The sequence below is a fragment of the Mycetomoellerius zeteki genome, unplaced genomic scaffold (assembly GCF_001594055.1).
Source record: "Mycetomoellerius zeteki isolate Tzet28-1 unplaced genomic scaffold, Tzet1.0 scaffold433, whole genome shotgun sequence".
In the NCBI taxonomy this organism is placed as follows: domain Eukaryota; kingdom Metazoa; phylum Arthropoda; class Insecta; order Hymenoptera; family Formicidae; genus Mycetomoellerius; species Mycetomoellerius zeteki.
The window spans coordinates 1,484,263-1,504,553 of record NW_017257428.1 but is presented as its reverse complement, the minus strand read 5'-3'; the positions used below and the strand labels follow the sequence as shown (position 1 = coordinate 1,504,553).

The 20,291-nt window shown below is 35.1% G+C and overlaps 1 protein-coding gene across 7 annotated transcripts; it reads left to right on the top strand.

Annotated features, from left to right (window-relative positions):
- The first annotated feature begins 762 nt into the window (after positions 1-762).
- On the top strand, positions 763-19,214 carry Srrm234 (Serine-arginine repetitive matrix 2/3/4). Of its 7 annotated transcripts, none has more exons than XM_018454413.1 (10): positions 763-945; positions 2,758-2,996; positions 3,816-3,920; positions 10,023-10,322; positions 12,292-12,417; positions 12,673-12,751; positions 14,328-14,383; positions 14,529-16,568; positions 16,662-16,835; positions 18,623-19,213. In XM_018454413.1, the coding sequence occupies exons 2-10, from the start codon at positions 2,767-2,769 to the stop codon at positions 18,771-18,773; spliced, it is 3,261 nt and encodes a 1,086-aa protein (XP_018309915.1). In that variant the 5' UTR covers positions 763-945; positions 2,758-2,766; the 3' UTR covers positions 18,774-19,213. The 7 variants fall into 7 exon arrangements, with proteins under 7 accessions (XP_018309915.1, XP_018309916.1, XP_018309920.1 ...); XM_018454414.1 differs by having other exon boundaries at positions 2,755-2,996; XM_018454418.1 differs by lacking the exon at positions 18,623-19,213 and adding an exon at positions 17,204-17,292.
- Positions 19,215-20,291: the final 1,077 nt, after the last annotated feature.

Genomic DNA, 20,291 nt, shown 5'->3' with positions numbered 1-20,291 from the left:
TTGTTTATCTTGTAGGTTAAACAAAGACACTTATCGTCTAGGTCGCGGACTAAGCGTACGGTGTAAACGTAACCAATGTGCGCGTCCAATCAGGACGGGGGTCACGTGACCAGTTTTCTCCAATCTCTTCCGTGCCTATGGAGCTTTGATGCCAAGGTCCAATCAGAGAGACCGGGTCACGTGATGCAATTTGCCACTCTCTCCCTGTGAGGCTCTCTACTAAGACTCAGTTCCACAAGAAATTGACCAATTACAGTCAAATCCGAGGGGAATAGTCGATTGTGATTCGCCCATTTCTCATGGCTTAAGGCTTAAAACCTTATTGTAGATCCGGGGTTATAAATCAGGCTTAAAAGGGCTTAAGTGGTAATTGATAATTGAAGAACGCTGGATCATCAGCTGGGTGCATTCAGTGAGTTTTTTCATCTGATTGGCATATTCTGTTAGATCCTGAAATATAGATCAAGCAGATGAAAGAGCTCCTTGAGCGCTCAATAAGCGGCGCGCATCTGGATGCACCCAATTATGAGCGCTTGCTGTTATTGGTGAATACTTTCAAGTCATCCAATCAGCATTTTAGATCTGAAAGAATACATCAATAGCAGCGAGCGCTCAATCATCTGTTGAGTCTTCTGAACGCGTGAATTGTCTGTCATATGATTTTTTTATCGCTTAAAAAGGAGAAATTGAGCAATACATGAAATGCACCTTATTAACTTCTCGTCTATGGTGATCCCGAAGACTGACGGAAATTACCGAGAAAGATCGAAAGCAGCCGAAAATGGTCGAAAGTCGCAACGGTCCAGAAGGGCGCTCGCTTCGTGCGAGAAGGTTCGTCGTCGATTCTCTTTTCTGAATCTCTCACTCCGTTTTCGTATCGTTGTTCTCGCGCGGCGATAAGTCGCCGATCCGCGGGAGCGTGGTCAGCTTCCCCGACGAGTACAGGTAAAATAAATCTCCGAGCAAGCAGTGACAGAGACTACCGAGATTTCGTTCGAACGAACAAGATTTGCGCAGCGCCGCGCAGCCGGATCGATAATTGATTACTATGTGCATTACTCTAACCTAGCAGCTAGCTGCCTATGAATCTGTTGGATTATTAAATTCTTGTGCATACATATATATATAATGTGTGTGTATATATACACATCGTATACATATATGTGTCATCGGGTGACCCGATATCGCGATAATATTGGTGTACGAAATGTGGAAATGGTCAATCCGTTGATGTAATTTAATTGATCGGACGCTGTGTTCTTTTCTTTCCTTCTCGCGACAGTGCGATCCTGAGTGATTTACCTGCTGGTGAACAATCGATTTCAAAGTGGCTCGTAAATAGTATCTGTATAATAAACGATCACGTAAATGTGGTTTAAAGATTTACGATTGACATAACGATTGATATAGTTATACATGATTTGTGTACTGACGTTTGTTCCTTGTAACTGAACTATTTGTATTGTTCATTTTTTTTTCTATATCTGCAATTTCCAATTATATATTCATTTTAATTGCAGAAAATACAATGTTAGTGCAGCTACAAAGAACATCTTGGAGTATAATTTTTATTTCTCTGTTTATCTTTTTTATTTCTATTTATATTTGATTTTGTTGTATTTATGTTTGATATTTCTGAGCAATATGTGTTGTAATCTTACAGAACAATTACTATCTATGGTTGTGTTCCATTATTCACTGCAAGTACTAAAAAAAAGCAAAGTCGTGGTGGTAATTTGATGTAACAAACAAGTTAAGAAGATTCTGAAAAAAGTGGAACTTTTATCTTCGAGAAAGCTGGATCTTTTGGTTTAACTTAACTTATATAGAGCCCTATTCTGTATTCGTCTATCAATAGTTGTCAATGTCGTTAGTTACGTTATATTGTACAGCTTTTTTACCATACAAAATATCTGTGCAGCGACATATAATGACACTGACAACTATTAGTAGACATTTACAGAATAGAGCCCATGATATTTTGCTTTTGTAGGCTGGAAAACAATTTTGGGAAAGAAAAAAAAGAAATAATGAAAATCTATAATATATGTAATGTGAACTACAGATTTTCACTACTCAATGAATGATGGAATATAGTCTGGTTGGAAAACCAAGGTTTCCTGGATGGAAGATATATCCAAAAAGATTAATTATTGCAGAATATAAAAATATTTTTGGTATAAGATCTTTTTATTTTTGCGTACTCTCTTTGATTTGAATCCAGGAGTAATTATCTCATTTGTTTTTATGTAAACAATTACTTGGAATATTTTTATATCCCAATTAAAATCATTATTATTAACAATATATTATACATTGTTGATTTTAGATTATTGATAGTTTTCTGATTTATTTGAGAACGTTATAGATGGATTTAATCACAAATTTCTGAAAAAAGTCAAAATCAAACAAATATTAAACGGAATAAGTATATTAAATAGTTTATAATGGTAATATTTCTAAAAAACAAAGATTTTAATTATCATAACATTTTTTTATCGTAGATTTTCGATGGAATTGCATATTTAACAATTTGTAAAAAAATAGTTCGAAAAATAAAAAAATCTGTTAAGTAATATTCATATGAAACAATATTTCATAATTTATATTTTTTCATCATTGGGGTGTAAAAATATCCCAGGTGACTTCCTGATTTAATTTCAATTTATCTGCAGTTTGATGCTATTTTATAACTATATATTTGATTTATTCATTTCCTAACTTGAAACAAGCTTCTTTATTTTTGATTCGCAAAAGTGAGGCAAAATGTACAATGGCATTGGACTTCAAACTCCACGTGGTTCTGGCACCAATGGGCACGTTCAAAGGAATTGGGCCATCGTGCGAAAAAATAAAGATAAAGTCACTTACAAGATGGAAGAATCCAAAACCGATCAATTGAATAAACAACCAAACAAGGAAATCTTAGACCATGTCAGAAAGAGAAAAGTTGAAGTCAAATGTGCAGAGTTGGCTGATATTCTAGAAGATCAAGGGTAAATATCCATAAATTCATTTATAAATCCACCACCAATAATATGAATCCAATATTTATATTATTTATATTTTGAATTTTTTAAAAGCTCTTGAATTTATAAATTGTATGAGAATACAATTTGTCATTTTTCTTTAAAAAAATTGGAAGTTATCTTACTAATCATATCATAATTTGCAGCAGTATCTTATGACTATTTTAATTATTATAATTATTTTAAGATCTCAAATAACAATTACCAATAATTACCGATACAATTTGAGTCTTTGTTTCTAACAGAATTTTAGATGAATATATTTTCTTCAAACTATGTGTTGAAGCCAAAGGCAGGCAAGGCAAATCCTATTACAGTTTATAATCTCATTTAAGTTTGAAAGTAAAAAAGCTGCTTAGGAATTAGACTGACAAGATGCTTATGACCTAAATATATAATGTAATATGAATGCAATATAAATAACATAGAATTGAATGATTGAATATAAAATTATATATATTATATGTGAAAAATAATAAATATACCTATAATATAATATAATTTTTAAACAATTTGCAATCATAATTTTAATAATAGATAATCAAATTGGAATAGAGATGACATCATTCTTCTTGTAGAGTAAAAAAGTTTTATAACATTACAATCTATGTGTTTATCTAACCATGTTGTACTCTTATTTGTTTAACTTTGTTTTTGTTTTTATAATAGATTTATAATATTTTTTAATAATAGATTTGTTGTTGAAGTTAATACAAAAATGTAGAATTATAAAAACAGATTTACCTGAGAATTGATATAATTTTGTCTTTTTTCTGTGAATTACAGATATACGAACGAGGAAATAGAGAACAAGGTAGAACAATACAGATCAGTGTTAATAGGTGGCGATATTAAGTCATCCACGGCGCAAGATGAATTTGGTCGAGTTAAGTAAGTACATTTTACTTAGCCTTCTTTTAAATTAGCAAGAACAAAGGACTCTTAGTATCAAATAATAATGTTAAAGAAATAATGGGCATATAAGAGAGACAGTTAACTGACTTTTATATGCCCTTTATTTTTTTATAGCCTTGTTTTTCTAATTTTTTTTGAGATTAATACATGATTACGAAGATATATAACGAATTGAAATAAATTAGTTGAGGCATAATGTAATAATTCAGAATAAATTAATTAGATAATTAGACTAAGTAATCATATATACAGTTCGATCATATTAATTGAAATAATACATAGGTAAATAAAAAATCAGAGTTAAAATAAATATATTATCTATTTATTTTATATAAATTAAATATATACGTGAAATATATATATATATGATATTAATTAAAAGTTGTAATAGTAGTAGATAATTGAGTTTTGTGGGTTATGTCAAATTATATAATTTTAAATTTAATAATATCATAATTTTGTTAACTGAAAAGAGATTGATGTAAAAAAACACGATAGCACTTCATTTTTGAAGTGTACGGAATTCTGAGGGGAGAGTTTTCCTTTTCATATTGATTTCTGTCAGCCAAATCCAGGATAATCCTGACGGCAAGTAGATACTATATACGAAACGACGTATATGATGTTAAAGGTGTCTGAGCTTCTTCTTGAGATTTTTCTGCCACAACTTTATTCGATCTCCGCTGAAGGAAAGCTTTCACAAATGCAACATCATATCGCAAGAAAATATATTTACATGCTTTCTGAAAATCCTTATTCGAGATATGTTCAGAAGGTTTACAACGTCTTTTAGATATTCGAGTTATTTTTTGTAGCTTTAACTTAAATTCGATTGGGTGTATGATTTTTCATACAGATTAAATGTGATAAATACGATAAAGAATCAATTTTAAGATTGTATAAAAGAAGCTGTAACATTTAAAAATTAAATATTTTCTATTTCAACGCATACAGAAAGTTAGAGAGAGAGAGAGAGTATTCAGAAAGAAACTAAAATTTTCGAAAATAGAAAAAATTTTCAAGAAATGCAATGGGATAAAAATTCAATATTGTATTATTTTAATAATTAGAGTATATTGACATGTATTATTGTCTTAAGTTAGAAATATTAATTACGAGAAACACACAGATGAAATAAAAAAATTACTATTATTGACATTTTATTAATCAGTATATTAAATCAGATCGGTATCGCTTTTGATTATTTAATGTTTAAGATTTATTATTTATATATAATAACTGAGAAGAAAACATTCTGCGGAAAGATACGATCAATAATTTTCGAAAATGCAAATTACAATCATTATCATTATTGACGATGGTTAATTCAATATTTTGTTTCATTTCTGCTAGTAAAATATTGAGATTGAGAAAAATATCAGAGTTATAGTTTTATGTTAGGTACGAAATAACTCGAGAGGGCGGGGACGCATTCCGTGGCAATCTCGGTAGGATCGGTGGAGGACAGGGTGGGTGTTATACTCGCGATATCGACGTAGCCCATAGCGCCGGCGCCAAGAGGGTAAGAGATGATGAGGGGGGTGCACCCGGGCGGAGGAGGACGAGAAGTGGGAGAAAGAGGGAACACAGCATCTCGCTCTCGGTAGCCAGCTTTTTCCGGCGCCTCAGTGCGAGGATGGACCGGTGTCACGACGCAGCCAGTGGACGCGTCGTCGTGTGTCATCGTCGACGGATGGTGCACTGAGGGTTGGATTAATTTGGGGTGACACCGGGTGACCCCGCCGGAAAAGGAACATGTGACGCGACACGACGCACGAACCCGCGGACAAATCACAAAAGTCTTCCATTAGCTTAATTTAATCTAATAGCGTGGTTACTATCCCGCTCCTCTAGGTCGTTCCTAAGTGCTAAGTTTCGAGTTAGAGTATACATCGCGAAGTAGGGTTTAAGTCTAGCGTTAAAGTTTCACGGGAGCAAGCGACGATTTGCGTCGTTCAAACTTACAGAAGATATCGTAGTTGAATGTGATAATCGAGCGAAAGAAATCTGCGTGGAAGATCGCACAATTTTCGAATGTACGATGCATACAAATACGAAAAATATCATCTATTACATATTTATTACATGGTCCAGTGATGAGTGAAACAAATCTGCAAGATTTACTTAGAAAAAAGAATTATACATTTTTCACTGGAACGAATTGTAACGCAGATATATACGGAAAATAACGAATATCGAATATCGAAATGATCCTCTGAATGAGAAGAAAACTTCAAGAAAAACTTCATTATATTGCTCGTACACATTTTATTAGGCTAAATCGTAATATAAATATACGTGGAGAAGATATCATATATTAATGAAACATATTATATTAGTTAAGCATTGAATGTTAAACATTAATTGAAATGATCTCAGAAGAAGTCTCTAAAGAGAGACTTACCAGATGAAACGGTTTATTAATGAAGAAGATCAACATTTGCAATTCATAAATCTGAATTTTCACGCTGTCTATATATATATATATATATATATAATATAGACATAATTCGATTGTCTTAATTGGAAAGAAGAGAGGACAAGGAAAATTCATTTATCTAGAAAAGAAAAAAGGAAACTCAAATTTTTCAATCGTTTTTATAAAAAAATCTTATGTGACGATCTTTCTCACACGCATCTTCTCGCAATTTTCACTTCATCAAAAGAAATGAATATATCTTCGTGCGTCTCCATTTAAAAGAAATATGAAAAATTTTTCTACGAAATCCATGTGTCTCCAAAACGTCGACTGCGACGAGTCGACGGTACATTGTTAAGGAAAACGTCCTGCTTCAATCTGACAGAAAAAAGAAGCACGGCGAAAATAGTGTGCCTGATCTGAAGTCTTCCTCAACTCTGTTAGAATGCATACAGCAACGTCTCCAATGCGAGGATTTACGTATTGCTATATATTCTTCCACAATCGTATGGAATAAGAAAAAAGGGTATCTAATAATCCAAATAACGTAACAATAATTCTAATCAAATAATGCCATAAGATATATAGACAATGATAATTTATTCCTGATAATGATAGGAAATTATAAGCGTAGTATTAAATGATTATAATACCATAAAACGTAATAATAAGAAATCAAAATATAAGTATAAGGAATATATGAAGTAAAAAAAAGCATTGATAATATTGTGAAACGTTCGGAAACACTCGGATATGAGATGATGAAAGTCGCTTGAAAAATATCAAAGTGGAACGACGCATAAGGAAAGGAAGAAACGGAACTCGTTATTGTAATCATCATCATCGTTGTCGTCGCTATATGATTGTTCTAACTAGAAAAGCCGAGACAGCACGTACAAAAGACGCGACGACGGTAACTGGGAAGGGAGAGGGCTATTATCTCTGTTCGTGATTTTTTCTTTGTACCTCCGCTTCATCCTTTCTATTCCCTTCGTGAAAGGATTAAGCGTCGTAGAGCTACTTGTGCAACGTGGACCAACCGACGGAGCATCTGGAATTCAATTAGCAGCCTAACATTACCTTGTCAATGTTATTTGCTATCTCCTTTTAGGTGATAGAATAAGAAACGGTGAAGAAACGAGACACGCGGTAACACTCGAGATAATTATCGACCATTAAAACTGGAAGAAGATAGAAGTCGAAGAGAAATTAGAGATTATCTGTAACCACTGCACAATCAGCGATTATTCTATACAATCAGAAATACGTTTTTCATGAGAAATTAATAAATTATTCCACACTACTGTATCAAGCATAAAAGAGAACAATTTTATTTCTAAAAATAAAAAAAGAAGATGATATCTATTAATATTTAATCTACGATCAGAAATAATGCTATGAGCAAAAGACAATAAAATTCTGGAAAAGATCTTTAGACTTGAAATTCAATCGATTATTAGAAGAGACCAACGATCGTTCTATGCTACATCAAGTTGCGTCAAGAAAGATTTCTCAAATTCTGGAAAGGATCTTGAAGAAGAAATTCTTGTTCGTTGCTGCATTCAAATTTTGAGGAATGGCAATGTCGGCAATGTCGACTGTGTCACCGGCGAAACCCGCGCGTGGACGTGGCCCGGCTGACGGCCGGGCCTTTTTCGAGACGCTGTGGCGAGGCGGCAACTTTCTGCTAGACCGGCAAAAGGTGCTGAAGCGCTCGCGCAAACGCAAATTGCACTATGCGGCAGCCAATAACGGCAAGAGGAAGCAGCAGCAACTGCTGCAGATGCAGCGTCAACACTGCTGTTGCTGCCAGCGCATTCAGCTGCACCTGCTCGCCGAACGGCGAAGCAACATGCGCTCCGTCGTCAGGTGAATCCCTTTGTCAGCTTTCAGCTCAATCTTAAGACTGTACACTGGAGTTGTCTTTGCTCGAAGTTTTTCTATCTTGTCAACGTAAAATGTATAGAAATAAAAATGATATTTAAATTTTCTACCAGTTATATAATAATAATTACGACTTGCAGAGACAGATGAGACTAAATAATCTAATCTTCATTCGTTTTTAATCGCATTATAAATATAAAATTACTTTTCAAGTTCCCGGTGTACAGTTTACATTTTAATAGTATAGTTAGCAAAATTAAGCTTTTTAGAATGCATAGTATGTCCCTGATTATTAAATCATTTTTTCCTTAACACAATTGCTACATAAACTATGTAAGAGTAAGTAATTTTGACTGAATTTCAGAAGAGAAGATATAGTATAACAAAATCGTAAAATTCTCGAACTGATTTTATGTGAAATTTATTTTAACAGAATCATAATTTGAAGCTTGATCTTATGAGGCTATGAGACTCATCTCGATAATAACGGGAAATCTTTCTCAGAAAAAGGAATGGCTCCTTATTTCGCTCTTTAAGTTTGATTTGTTCGCGGCAATCGACTCGGCGTAAGTCGCCGATGGCAATTGTACAGCGCAAAGGGGATGCCAGAAAAGAGAACAGCTGGATTGTATTGATCCGCCGGGTTCCGGCGCCGTGCATGTAGGCGCGCAGGGGTGGCTCTCGCCCCGGCTCAACCCCGGTTCACCGCTTTTCACCGTCGCAGGAAAAGTAAAGAGAGAAAGAGAGAGGGACAAGGAGAGAGAGAGAGAGAGAAGAGAGACTCGCGCGATTCTGCCCCTGCTTGCCATTCTAGTCGTCCCACAGAGTGTTATGTCATTAGCATCGCGACGCCCATTAAGGACGACACCGATTGACACCGTTTTTCGTGGCTGTGTACAGGGTGCTCCTCCGAGTCTAGATTTTTCTAGCTCTCCGGAGCTCCGAAGAAGTGATCATTGTCTTTAAAAGGATGACGGTGAAGATTTCGACGCGGTACGCTATCTCGATCATCTTTCGTCCAGGACCTCGCGATGTATTATCGCGATTGAATTATCGTGAACCATCGAGTGTGCCTTATAGATCGTCTCGATTGTAAAGATAATGCAGTGGGGCGATGTTTCGAAAATAAGGCATCTACATTTAAATATATGTGAATTGATTAAATATGATTAAATTACTGATTTGCATTCACGTTCTTCCTGTGCGTGCGACATGATTTGTAATTCGATCAGCTCAAACATACAGCGACTAAGATCACGATTTTGTTGTGTTGAGTTAACAGATATGATTCTGTAGTTTCTATAATTTTATTTGTAAAATATATTTAATATCTTAAGAATGTGAAGCTACTATTTAGGTGTACGAAATTCGATTGTTTATTTTCAGTGCTAGACATTCGTTTATGATTGACATATGATTTAATAATTGGTATTGAGTTATTAACTGTGAAATATTCAATCATAGTGACAAATTAAATGTGAAAGCTGCGAAAACAGAATGCAATTTCTGAGAATTTTGTAAACGTCATTGCTGTCAATTTCGTAAACATCATTACGAATAATTAATTACACGTGAATAATTGTAATTTGTCAATGATTAGGATGGAGTTTGCTTTCCATGGGGTGGGCTTGTATATTCGTGAAAACTATTAATGACTGTAATAGTTTCTGAAAACTAATTAATGGCTGTATATATGATTGATTTACTACTGGAAATTGTGCAATATTTAGCTAACTCTTCCTATTCGTGGAAACTAACGAAATTTGCATTTCCAGTGTACGAGAGACACATCAGATCGCCGAGGCGCAGCAGGAGAAGAATGCGAAGCTTCGCGAAGCGTTCGGCATCTCCGAATTCTTCGTGGAAGGCAGTAGCCTAGACCCAGAGCGGCACGCGCGCGAGGCGGAGGCGCGAGCCGCCGCCGCTGCGAGCAAAGTCTACGAGCTGGTGCGTACACCGAGTCCAACGCCGCCACCGGTACCGGAAACGATCGCCACGACCGCTGAGAAAAAGAAGCGGAAGCGTTCCGGCAGCGCGGGCAAAAAGAAGAAGACCAAGAAGCACAAACGGGAAAGGTACAGCATAATGTAAACGGTGCGCGCACGGCTCCATGGAGGCTGGATTCGATCCCACCGTGACTTTTCTTTTTCTCTTTCTTTCTCTCTTTCTTTCTCTTGCTTCCGTTTTAAGTATCGACTCAGAGTAAGATGCGAATCGAGGCTCCAAGACCGCACACCCGGCCCCGTCACACACTTCCGGAACACCCCAGAAAAGAAAAAAAAAAGAACTCGACCAAGATCCGAGTAGAAAGTCTCCTCTCTTTCTCTCTTTCTCTTCCTATGTCGGTTAATTGAGACTGTTCGTTTTGCAAACGTACTCTTATCTTTTTCTCTCTCTCTTTTGCTTTTTTTTACGCGTTAGCTGGATTTACAGAACTGTAAACTCATGACTCACCACCTACTGTCTCATATCCCGTACACCTTTCTCTGTTTCAAACAGAACTGAGGAGGACTGAGTGCCTACCCAGTAGGCGCAGTAGGTAAGTGTGGTCGCGATTAATTTGAAAAAAAAAAAAAAAAAAAAAGAAATACTCTTCGCGCGCGAAAAAAATTTAACGTCGTGCGTCGTATAAAAAAGCGTGATTGAACGTTATTGTATGGGATTTTTTCTGAAGGATTGTCTCTCACGCGATTAGATACCTCCCTGCGGGTAAATGTTTGTTACGTTTCGTTTTTTTTTGCCAAACTATGATTAAAAATTACATGTATATTGTAATTTGAAATTTTATATATAAATTACTTTCTAAAAATACAATCTTATTTTAATCCTTTTAAAAAGTATGAAAATAATTTGTGTATAATACTAAAATGTCGAAATGTTATTGAATTAGGAAAAATATTAGTACTAGAAATGTTAATAATTATAATACACAGAGATGTGTTATTTTCTTCAATTGAATAAATGACGGACAAACATTTACCGGGGATGATAAAATAATAAAGACACAGGTTTTCACAATAAACGCAGAGAACGTTAAAAAGTAGAGAAAATTGCGCAGAAATAAAAATAAACAGAATAACGAGAATCATACATTTCTATCTCTCTGTTGTTGTTTATCGATGAAGCTTGTTGTTAATGTCATCTCTCTATTTTTTTCTGACAAGTCCGTCCTTATCGATGGTTATCAAGGTAATGCTAATCCCATATTTATATCAATACTCCTCATTATGTATTATATATATATTTCGTATACTTGTCTTCCGTAAATCTTCGTTGAAAGATGTGGTTTTTCGTGGTTGTGGGTTGTGCAACCTGAGGTCGGAGAATCCCTCGGGAATTTCGGAAATGAGTAAAACCAGATCTTTCAAAGTGAGCTATTATGTAGTCGGTTTATTAGCTATATCATACGATATTATACGCGATATTGTGAACAATCTCACTTTTATACGCATTATTATACTTTATTTTCTCTCGTTATTGCATACACTTCAGAATGAATATTGTGATGCAAAATTCATTTATGGAGTACTTTCGAAATACTTGGACGAACTTCAGAAATGAAAGAGAAAAGTTCATATCAGTATATTCTACATTGATGTGTACTTCTGTTTTATTTGACTGCGAGATATTTGAATGTTTACCTAAATTATTTTGAAAGTACTTTGCATAAATCGCTGGCTTTTATTTAAAATCGAGTTATTTCTTAATATGTTAAAGAAAGAATTAAAATTGAATTGTTGCTGTCGATCAGAGTGGAATATATTTCCAAATTTTTATTGCGTGAAGTTAAGTTCTTAAAGCGAATAGTTTGTGTATATTGTATACGTTGATATATCGATAGAATGGAGAATTGTTTTTCACGTACACTGATACGTTGTATACTACAGCTTTCTTTATATATTGTCAGCACAAAGGTATGCACTTGTCGACAGGAAGACGCCCACTGCAAGAGTTATATAAGACTAAATATCGTTTGACAAAACAAAAAAAAGATGCTATCGCCTCGAAACTCTTGTAACGATCGTTCAATCTCCGATTTCATAGATCCGAATCTCCCAAGTCTGGCAAGAAGAAAGAAAAATCCAAGAAGAAAAAGAAGGAGAGAAAGCACAAAAAGACCGAGGCCACGTCGTCCGACAGCGACTCCAGTGAGGATTCCGATGATAGCAAGTAATGGCGATAATCAATTTATCTATTAAATATTGCAATAATAATTCTTTATGCTGATAATTCTTATAAAATAAAATGAAAACATTCTCTATCGCATGTTTCAAAAATTTGTTAATTTAACTTATTTTTATAAAAAAAGAGGGGAATGATGTTAAACAATTTATTTTAGTATAAGATTATTTAATCGACATTGATTATAAAATATTAATATGTAAGTTACACGGTGAAAGTAAATAATAAATGGACATTACATAGCTCATCTGAGGCTGAATCGAAGAAAAAGAAGAAAAAGAGAAAGAAAAAGCTCAAAGTCGAGGGAAAGGACAAGCATGAGGTACGCACGATGTTTTGATGAAAATTAAACATAAATTCCCGTCTCTTTCTATCTCTGTTCTCTATCTTTACATATATATTTATATATACTTCGGCACGTGAAAGTAGGTGCATGACAACGTCTCTAGTTTTGGTTTGTTTCTTCTCAATTTGTTCGATTGACGCTGGGTAATCATTATTGTTATCCAATTTCTTGAATTTGCCACTGTCTCGAAAAGAACAGCATGATCGTCTCCTTCTCCTTGCTGATCCCCTCCGGTTCGCTTGTTATTTTGCATACATACGATTTTTCATCTGATTTCCAGTTTTTCGACAGTTCATTATTTCAAAGTATAAATCTCAGTATTGTTTGTAATTATTCAGCGCCATTTGACAGGAGACATTCCCTGAGTGAGTACCAGATATGCCGCTACTCAATGTATAATTTCTAATTTTGTGGATTCATATGTACTCGTGTACTTTCGAATATTATGAATTTTACTGTTGTGTATAAAAGCCTCTCTATTTCTCACTCGTTGTATGTCGAGCACTATTACACACTTATTGCGGAAGATTGAACTCGGAGACTGCTTGTTTTGAAATGGGGGATTGGAATGTACTCTTATGAAAGAGAATTGCCACGATTAAATAGGGATAAAGATTAAAGAATAATAAGATTTTGGATCTTTTTTAGGGCCGGTTGTTCCATCTTCAGATAAACTATGTGATAATTTATCTATTGGATAAACAAAAGAGTAAAAGAGTAAGAGCATAAAAGAGAAAGAGAGTAAGATAGCGAGCTGAAGTTTACCGAAAGGTGGAACAACCCAGCCTCAAGGTACCTTTTCATGCTGATACTCGACGCTTATTTTTAGCGTTAAAATAGGTCACGTGATCGTAATTGGCGCTTGATACTTGTCAATTTTTATCGTAATCTGTTTTGACGCTAAAAATGAGAGTCAAACGTCAGTATGAAGAGGCACCTTTATTCATGAAAAGTGTCCAATTTAATATATATCCTGGAAAAGCGACTCGAAGTTATTACTCTTTAAATTACATTCTTATGAATATTAACTTATTTTATTGTATCATAAGCTTGAGTCTAAAAGTAATTTTTAAAAGTTGATTATCTTAACATAATGATACCTCTTTGCATATTGATTTAATTTATAACAACTATATAAATGTTTGTTTTATTATATTAAAGTCCTGAATAGTCTAAAGCTTTCAAACTGATTTCATTATAATTACAATTTTTATGGGAAAGAATTATAATTCTTTGCCCAATCTCTACTCTAGAAACCTGGATTTGTTTTTAAAACTGATTTGTTATTATTTTCTCTCTTCGAGCTGTAGTTTTTTCCAGATGCGCAGAAATATATATCAACGAATAATCAATTTTGTATTCTTATTTTTTATCATTATTCACGATGACTGTTGATCAGAAGATCCGAAAGCAGACTCCGGAAAAGTTTTTTTAAATAAATACGTTGTTCCTTTTTTGTTGCATTTTTTCATTGTACTCTTGATGAATGCATGATCGATGTTCACTGATTAGAATTAATAACAATATTAATTCATATTGGATTTCCTTTTAGAAGAAGAAGACATCGACTAAACGGAAACGGCAGTCATCTGAAAGCTCCACGGATAGGTACGTCAATTGTTATTTTACAAACATTTGGCAGAAGCTCGACAATTTTTCGTAATTCAATTTTAGTAATTCATTTATTTATTGATTCTTATTATTTACTGATTCTCTTATTTGATCTCTGATTCGACGTGGATTGATCTTACAGTTCCGTGGAAAGGCCGAAAAAATCGGTGAAATATGAGAAAAATACCGTAGACAAAGCGTCAAAGAATGAAGTTTCCGAGAATGCTGTGTCCTCGCGAGAACCACTTCCTCCTCGATCGATCCGATCACCAAAGCGAGAAGCATTGTCTCGAATAACAATATCTCGGAACGAGACTCCGCCACTACCGCCATCGACCAGTAGTAAAACAAAGAAAGATTCACCGAGAAAGAGTATGGCAGAGAAGCGGGACAAATCGCCGATGAACCACAATAAGAGTCCTGCTCCATCATCAAACAGGCGACACAAATCATCTTCCAGAAGCAGAGGTGATAGAGGCGATAGAAATGATAGAGACAGAGACAGAGATAGAGACAGAGGAGGAAGAGAAGGAAGATCTCCCAGGAGGTACTCGAGGTCACGTCGTATGAGTCCGTCTCCCAAACGAAGACGAGGGTATTCTAGATCGCCTAGGAGACATAGCAGATATTCTATGTCCAGAAGTAGGAGTCGCTCTAAATATGATCGCTATGGATCCTCTCGCAGGAGACCCGTGTCTCCACCAGCGAGACGCAGAGAGACCGATTCTCGTCGAAGATCGCGCTCAGCAAGGCGACAGCAACGTCGACGATCCCGATCGCGCTCTACCTTGAGTTATTCACCGGTTAGAAAGAATCCAGAGCGTTACAAGGACATCCTGGAGGATCGAAAACCGCGACGAGACCAGAAAAAGAAAACTAAGAGCGATAAAGCGAAGTCGCGCTCGACATCGAGAAGCAGGAAAACACAACAGATAGCGGTTGCACCCAGAGTGAGTCTGAGATCATCGAGCGAGGACGAAGCCGATCTGGCCGACGATGAACCCAGCAAACAGCAGCAGGAGGAAGATGATGAAAGGAGGATTATAGAATTGAATACATTGAAACGATTGCAGAGCGGCTTGGCAGCAAAAGCACGGGAGACACTGGAGAAAAAGGTGATCAGTCCCACGAAGATCAAAATTGAGAGGCGGGAAGATGTGTTGGATATCGCTCTACCGAACGAACCGCCGAAAACCATAGCGCAAAATTCAATCGTACCGATTCGAGACAGATCCACATCAAAGGAACCAGTTATACAAGCTCTTCCAATCATTCAGTCACCAGTGTCCAGCAGGTCACCCTCGCCGGCTTTACCTCTCACCCGAGAAGAAGCAGCGATTAAAATCAGATCGCCGAGTGAGTCACCGCCGCCATTGCCTCAGCAATCTTTTGATAAAGTCGATTCCACATCTCCCAGCGTGAAGACTAAGACAAATAGTCAGTTTTTGAGATCGCCAAGTTCCTCGGGCAAAAAAGACTCGCCGTTAATCGCATCTTCAAAGAAGGATGCCTCGAAAAGAGAATCGTCTTCTCGATCTCCTACCGCGATAATGATATCCAGAGATGATAACACGATAATAAAATTGCGTTCGCCGAGTGAATCACCGCCGCCTTTGCTGAACATGTCGTTAGCTAGAGTGACTCGTCACTCGAGATCGCCAAAGAAAAGTAAATCGTACTCCAGATCGGCATCGAGATCATGCACGAGATCACCGTCGGTCGTGGACAAAGTGAGGTCTTCCAGATCGCCGTCCGGAGACAAGAAGTCGCGGTCCCGTTCGCGAGGCAAGAAATCAGCATCACCTGAGCAACGATCGACTTCTAGATCAGCCTCCAGGGCAAAGAAATCGTCGCCCAAGACGAGAACGAAACAACAGCACTCGCCCCGATCTAGATCTCGATCCTCGGCGGAGTCAAAGCGCTCAAGCGCGTCGAGATCGCCCTCAAGGTGCAAGAAATCTGCTTCACGATCCAGAAGTAGAAATCGATCGTTGTCGAAGAGGAGGTCGCGCAGCCATTCTTCCCTGTCAAAGAAATCTAGGAGCAGATCGCTGTCGAAGAAGAGATCACATAGCCGTTCGTTGTCGAAGAAATCTAAAAGTCGCTCGCGATCGGCGTCGAGAATCTCCAGAGACAAGGATAAACGTAGTCACACTAGGAGCAGCTCACGTTCCTCTGTTAGGTAAAAACTTGTAATTTAGCGATTAACTCTAATAAAATTATTAAATTTATACAAAATCAATTAGTAAGTGTTTTGTATCTCTCTCTTCTTTAGCTCTAGGCACAGTCGAGCTAGAAGTTTTTCCAGCTCATCAAGATCATCGAGCAGTGTCTTCAGTCAATCCTCCCGCTCCACATCCAGCAGCTCTGGCTCCAGTAGATCACGCTCACCGTCGATACCTCGACGTCATGGTTCACCTAGTTTTCTGGACAGACGGCGTATCACGAGGTAGGTATCGCGAGACTATGCATTGTATGTTATAGTAGTTTATACATATATATATATTTACCATGCACTTTGTACGCGCGCGTACTGGACTTCGTCCATCACTGTGTAATCGTAGACTTTTATTTATCAATTACACGTTTTCTTTAGTTCCCATTTCTTTTATTTTTAGAATTTTGTTATTATTATATACATATATTGTATCATTATATTATAATCGCTAAAAATGTTAAAGAAATAATTTTTAAGAACTGTTCAAGATTTGTTGAAAAAAATGTTAAACTTTTTTCGACGAAAGACGGACAATTTGCCAATACGATTAAAGATCTCGATTTTCGGTGTGCTAATATTATATTTATTGTGTCCTACAGAGACAGATCAAAGGACAGGCATAGAAGATAAAGTTATGGCTTCGCACAGCATATTTATATATATAGCAGTAAAAGTCTGACATATATATATATATATAGAGACTTATATATATAGAATTTTCCCTCTAAGTAGTTTAGAGACTTGCAATTAATACTTTTTTCGTCAGGGATTAATATCCTTCGTATTAATTAAAATGATATCGTGTATTATCTTTTATTTATATTTTAGGCGCAATGAACATAATTATTATCTTGATATATAATAATGGATTTTCATTCTGTGGTAATGAGTAAAAAGCGTACTAATTAACTTCCTTTAATTAATATCTAAATAATGTATAATGCACGTCGCTCAATAGCGTTTATATCTGGTGAATAAAAATGTCCTAATCAATGAATCCGACAATCAAAGTGTTAAATGGCGTATGTAGTATATGTGACAATGAATTACAGTATAATTGCTTGATCGAGGTCATTCAGATTACAAATGTAATAACAGAAATAGGAAAGTTTCATGTAAATTATGACCAAATATTATCGTAATTACTAGCGATCATAATTATCAACAATTTTGCTCGTAGAATAATTTAGCGTTGATCTTTTATTTTGTATTTTTCAGATTTTTTATTTGTACAATCTTTACTTTATTCCTTCTTTTTTTCTAATCAAATCACATGTAATTGATTCACAAATACCATGTAGATATGGCATGCGTGTATGTTTTCCTTTATAAATATTGTAAATTAAATTGTTGTCTCACACATGCAGTAGAAAATTCTTTTTATTTTATTGTCAATCGCTAAATAAAAGAAATTTACCGGCAAATAAATTTTTTTTTCCGATTTATAATTTCTTAATTTTAAGTTTCTTAGTTAACATTTTTACGGTTTCTGAGTGTTTCTCGCGCCACTACGTTCTCCAAAGAAACGTTTCATAAACAGGTAAGTTATCACATTTTTATTTTGCACGTCCTCATTTATCTGTAGCTTGCTTAATTAATTTTTGTCACGTTGCATGTGCTATTTGTTTCATTCTTCATATAACAATCAAACTTTCGTTATTGAGATACGTTAATTAATTATTAACGAATTGACGAGTAAAGATTATCTCTATTACTAATAATTATTTTTTAATTATCTAATTATTAATAATTAAATTTAGATTATTATTTTTATTAGTTTTAAGTCTACTAATGAGTAGCTTATTATGGTATATTACAATTGCTTAAAACTCTTGTCATCATTATTAATAACTTTTATTGTTATTATTATACATAATTAACTTAATTTTCACTAATACGCAAGATAATATAATGAAAAATAGTTTACCATTTACCGCTCTTTTAAAATTAACATTTGTGAATAACGTGCATTCTTCCTTAAGAAAATATTGTGATATACTAACGGACTTTCCTTTTAGCGCGAGGAAACGTCCCATCCCGTATCATCGACCAACCCCAACACCGCCCTCATCGCCGAGTAGTTCTGAGAGCAGCAGGCACAGTAACTGGTCCAGTGCGAGTCATCGATCCAGCTGTTCCGCGAGTCGTAGTCCGTCTTACACGCGTTGAGAATTGAGAAAAACGCATATGTGAATTCCCAGTGAGAATCGACGTTCCTTCGTACACTAGACTTGCAGCGGCGTAGCTCGATCCTTTATGATTTAAAGGAAACCACCGTGTCCAGCTAATTGATTCCCGAGATATTATCAATTTAGACATTTAAATATATATTTAAATATATTAATTTAGAGAATTATAATTGTAAATATTAATTTAAAAATGAAAATTTAGATCATAGAGGGTCGAGGAATATTCTAGAGAAAAAGTTTAGTAATGTCTGTTAAGTTTTTTGCGAAAAGAGAGATTGCATTCGAAAATAAATGTGAGCATGTTACATTACTTCTTATGAAACTAAGAAAATGATCTTCGTTAGCAATAATTTCGAGTCATTAATGGTTTTCGTGATGTTTATTCGATAAATTTCACGAGGAATAACACCATGTCCATACTTTAAATTGATTTTGAGACATTTTGTATATAAATTATACACAATATCAATTAATTCGAATGACTAGTCTAAAGAACTTTGAAAGATTGAGTCGACTTTTACATACTTTTATTTGTGTTAGTAAGAAAAGAGATTATTCATATTAACTTTATGAATTTAGAATAACGATTTTTGTAATCAGAATTATTTAAAAATGCAAAGGCATCTATTGATTTATTTGATATTATTTAAATAATATTTATTTAATTTCATTTTTAATTGAAATTAATTTTGAATGGAAATCCCATTCAGAGTATAGTACATAATTGCAAATTTACGTATACATTTTTTTAATGATTAAACAGGATACTAATTAACCGGCTTATAACATTTATAAAAAGACAGCAAATCTCGGTCATAACAATAATATCACTTATTCAACAATTTTATTGGAAAAGAAGATATTACAAAATATCAATTTTAGATTTCGAATTTTTTAATTCGAATTACAGTGCAATTTTGCAATTATTGTTGATAGAAGATTATCGTGGAGAAAAATGGATATCAATGTAGAATTTAATGTATTATACTCTCTTTCACTATCTCTTTCTCTAGTCAAACAGACTTACATTAACATGGTGCAGTAACTTCATTTTCCTATAACTTCTAGCAGAGAGAGGTTTTTACTTAATTTAAAACGAATATTCAAATGTGAAAGGAAATGCGTACATATGCAAGACAAGTCAAGAGGATATTTTAATAATAGGTACGAAAATTTTTGTTCTCTCTGTGAAAAGTGAGATTTTTATAAAACGTTCATCTATCTTTCTTCTTCTATTCTTCTTACATTAGATCTCTGGCCTGTGTTACACTCTCATATGCTTGTAGTGCGCACGCTGATTATTCAATTGCCACAAGCATATGGGATCTACTGTTTTAACGCCGGTTCCGAATTTTTCGAGAGGTGTTTCTGTGGGTGAGAATACTCTCAGGAGGCCTTTTCCGAGAGAAGACGAACGTAAATATTTTGGTTTCTACCAGGATCAAACCCGGAACCTCTGGCATGATAGATCAGTACGCTTGTCTATTATGCCACGCTC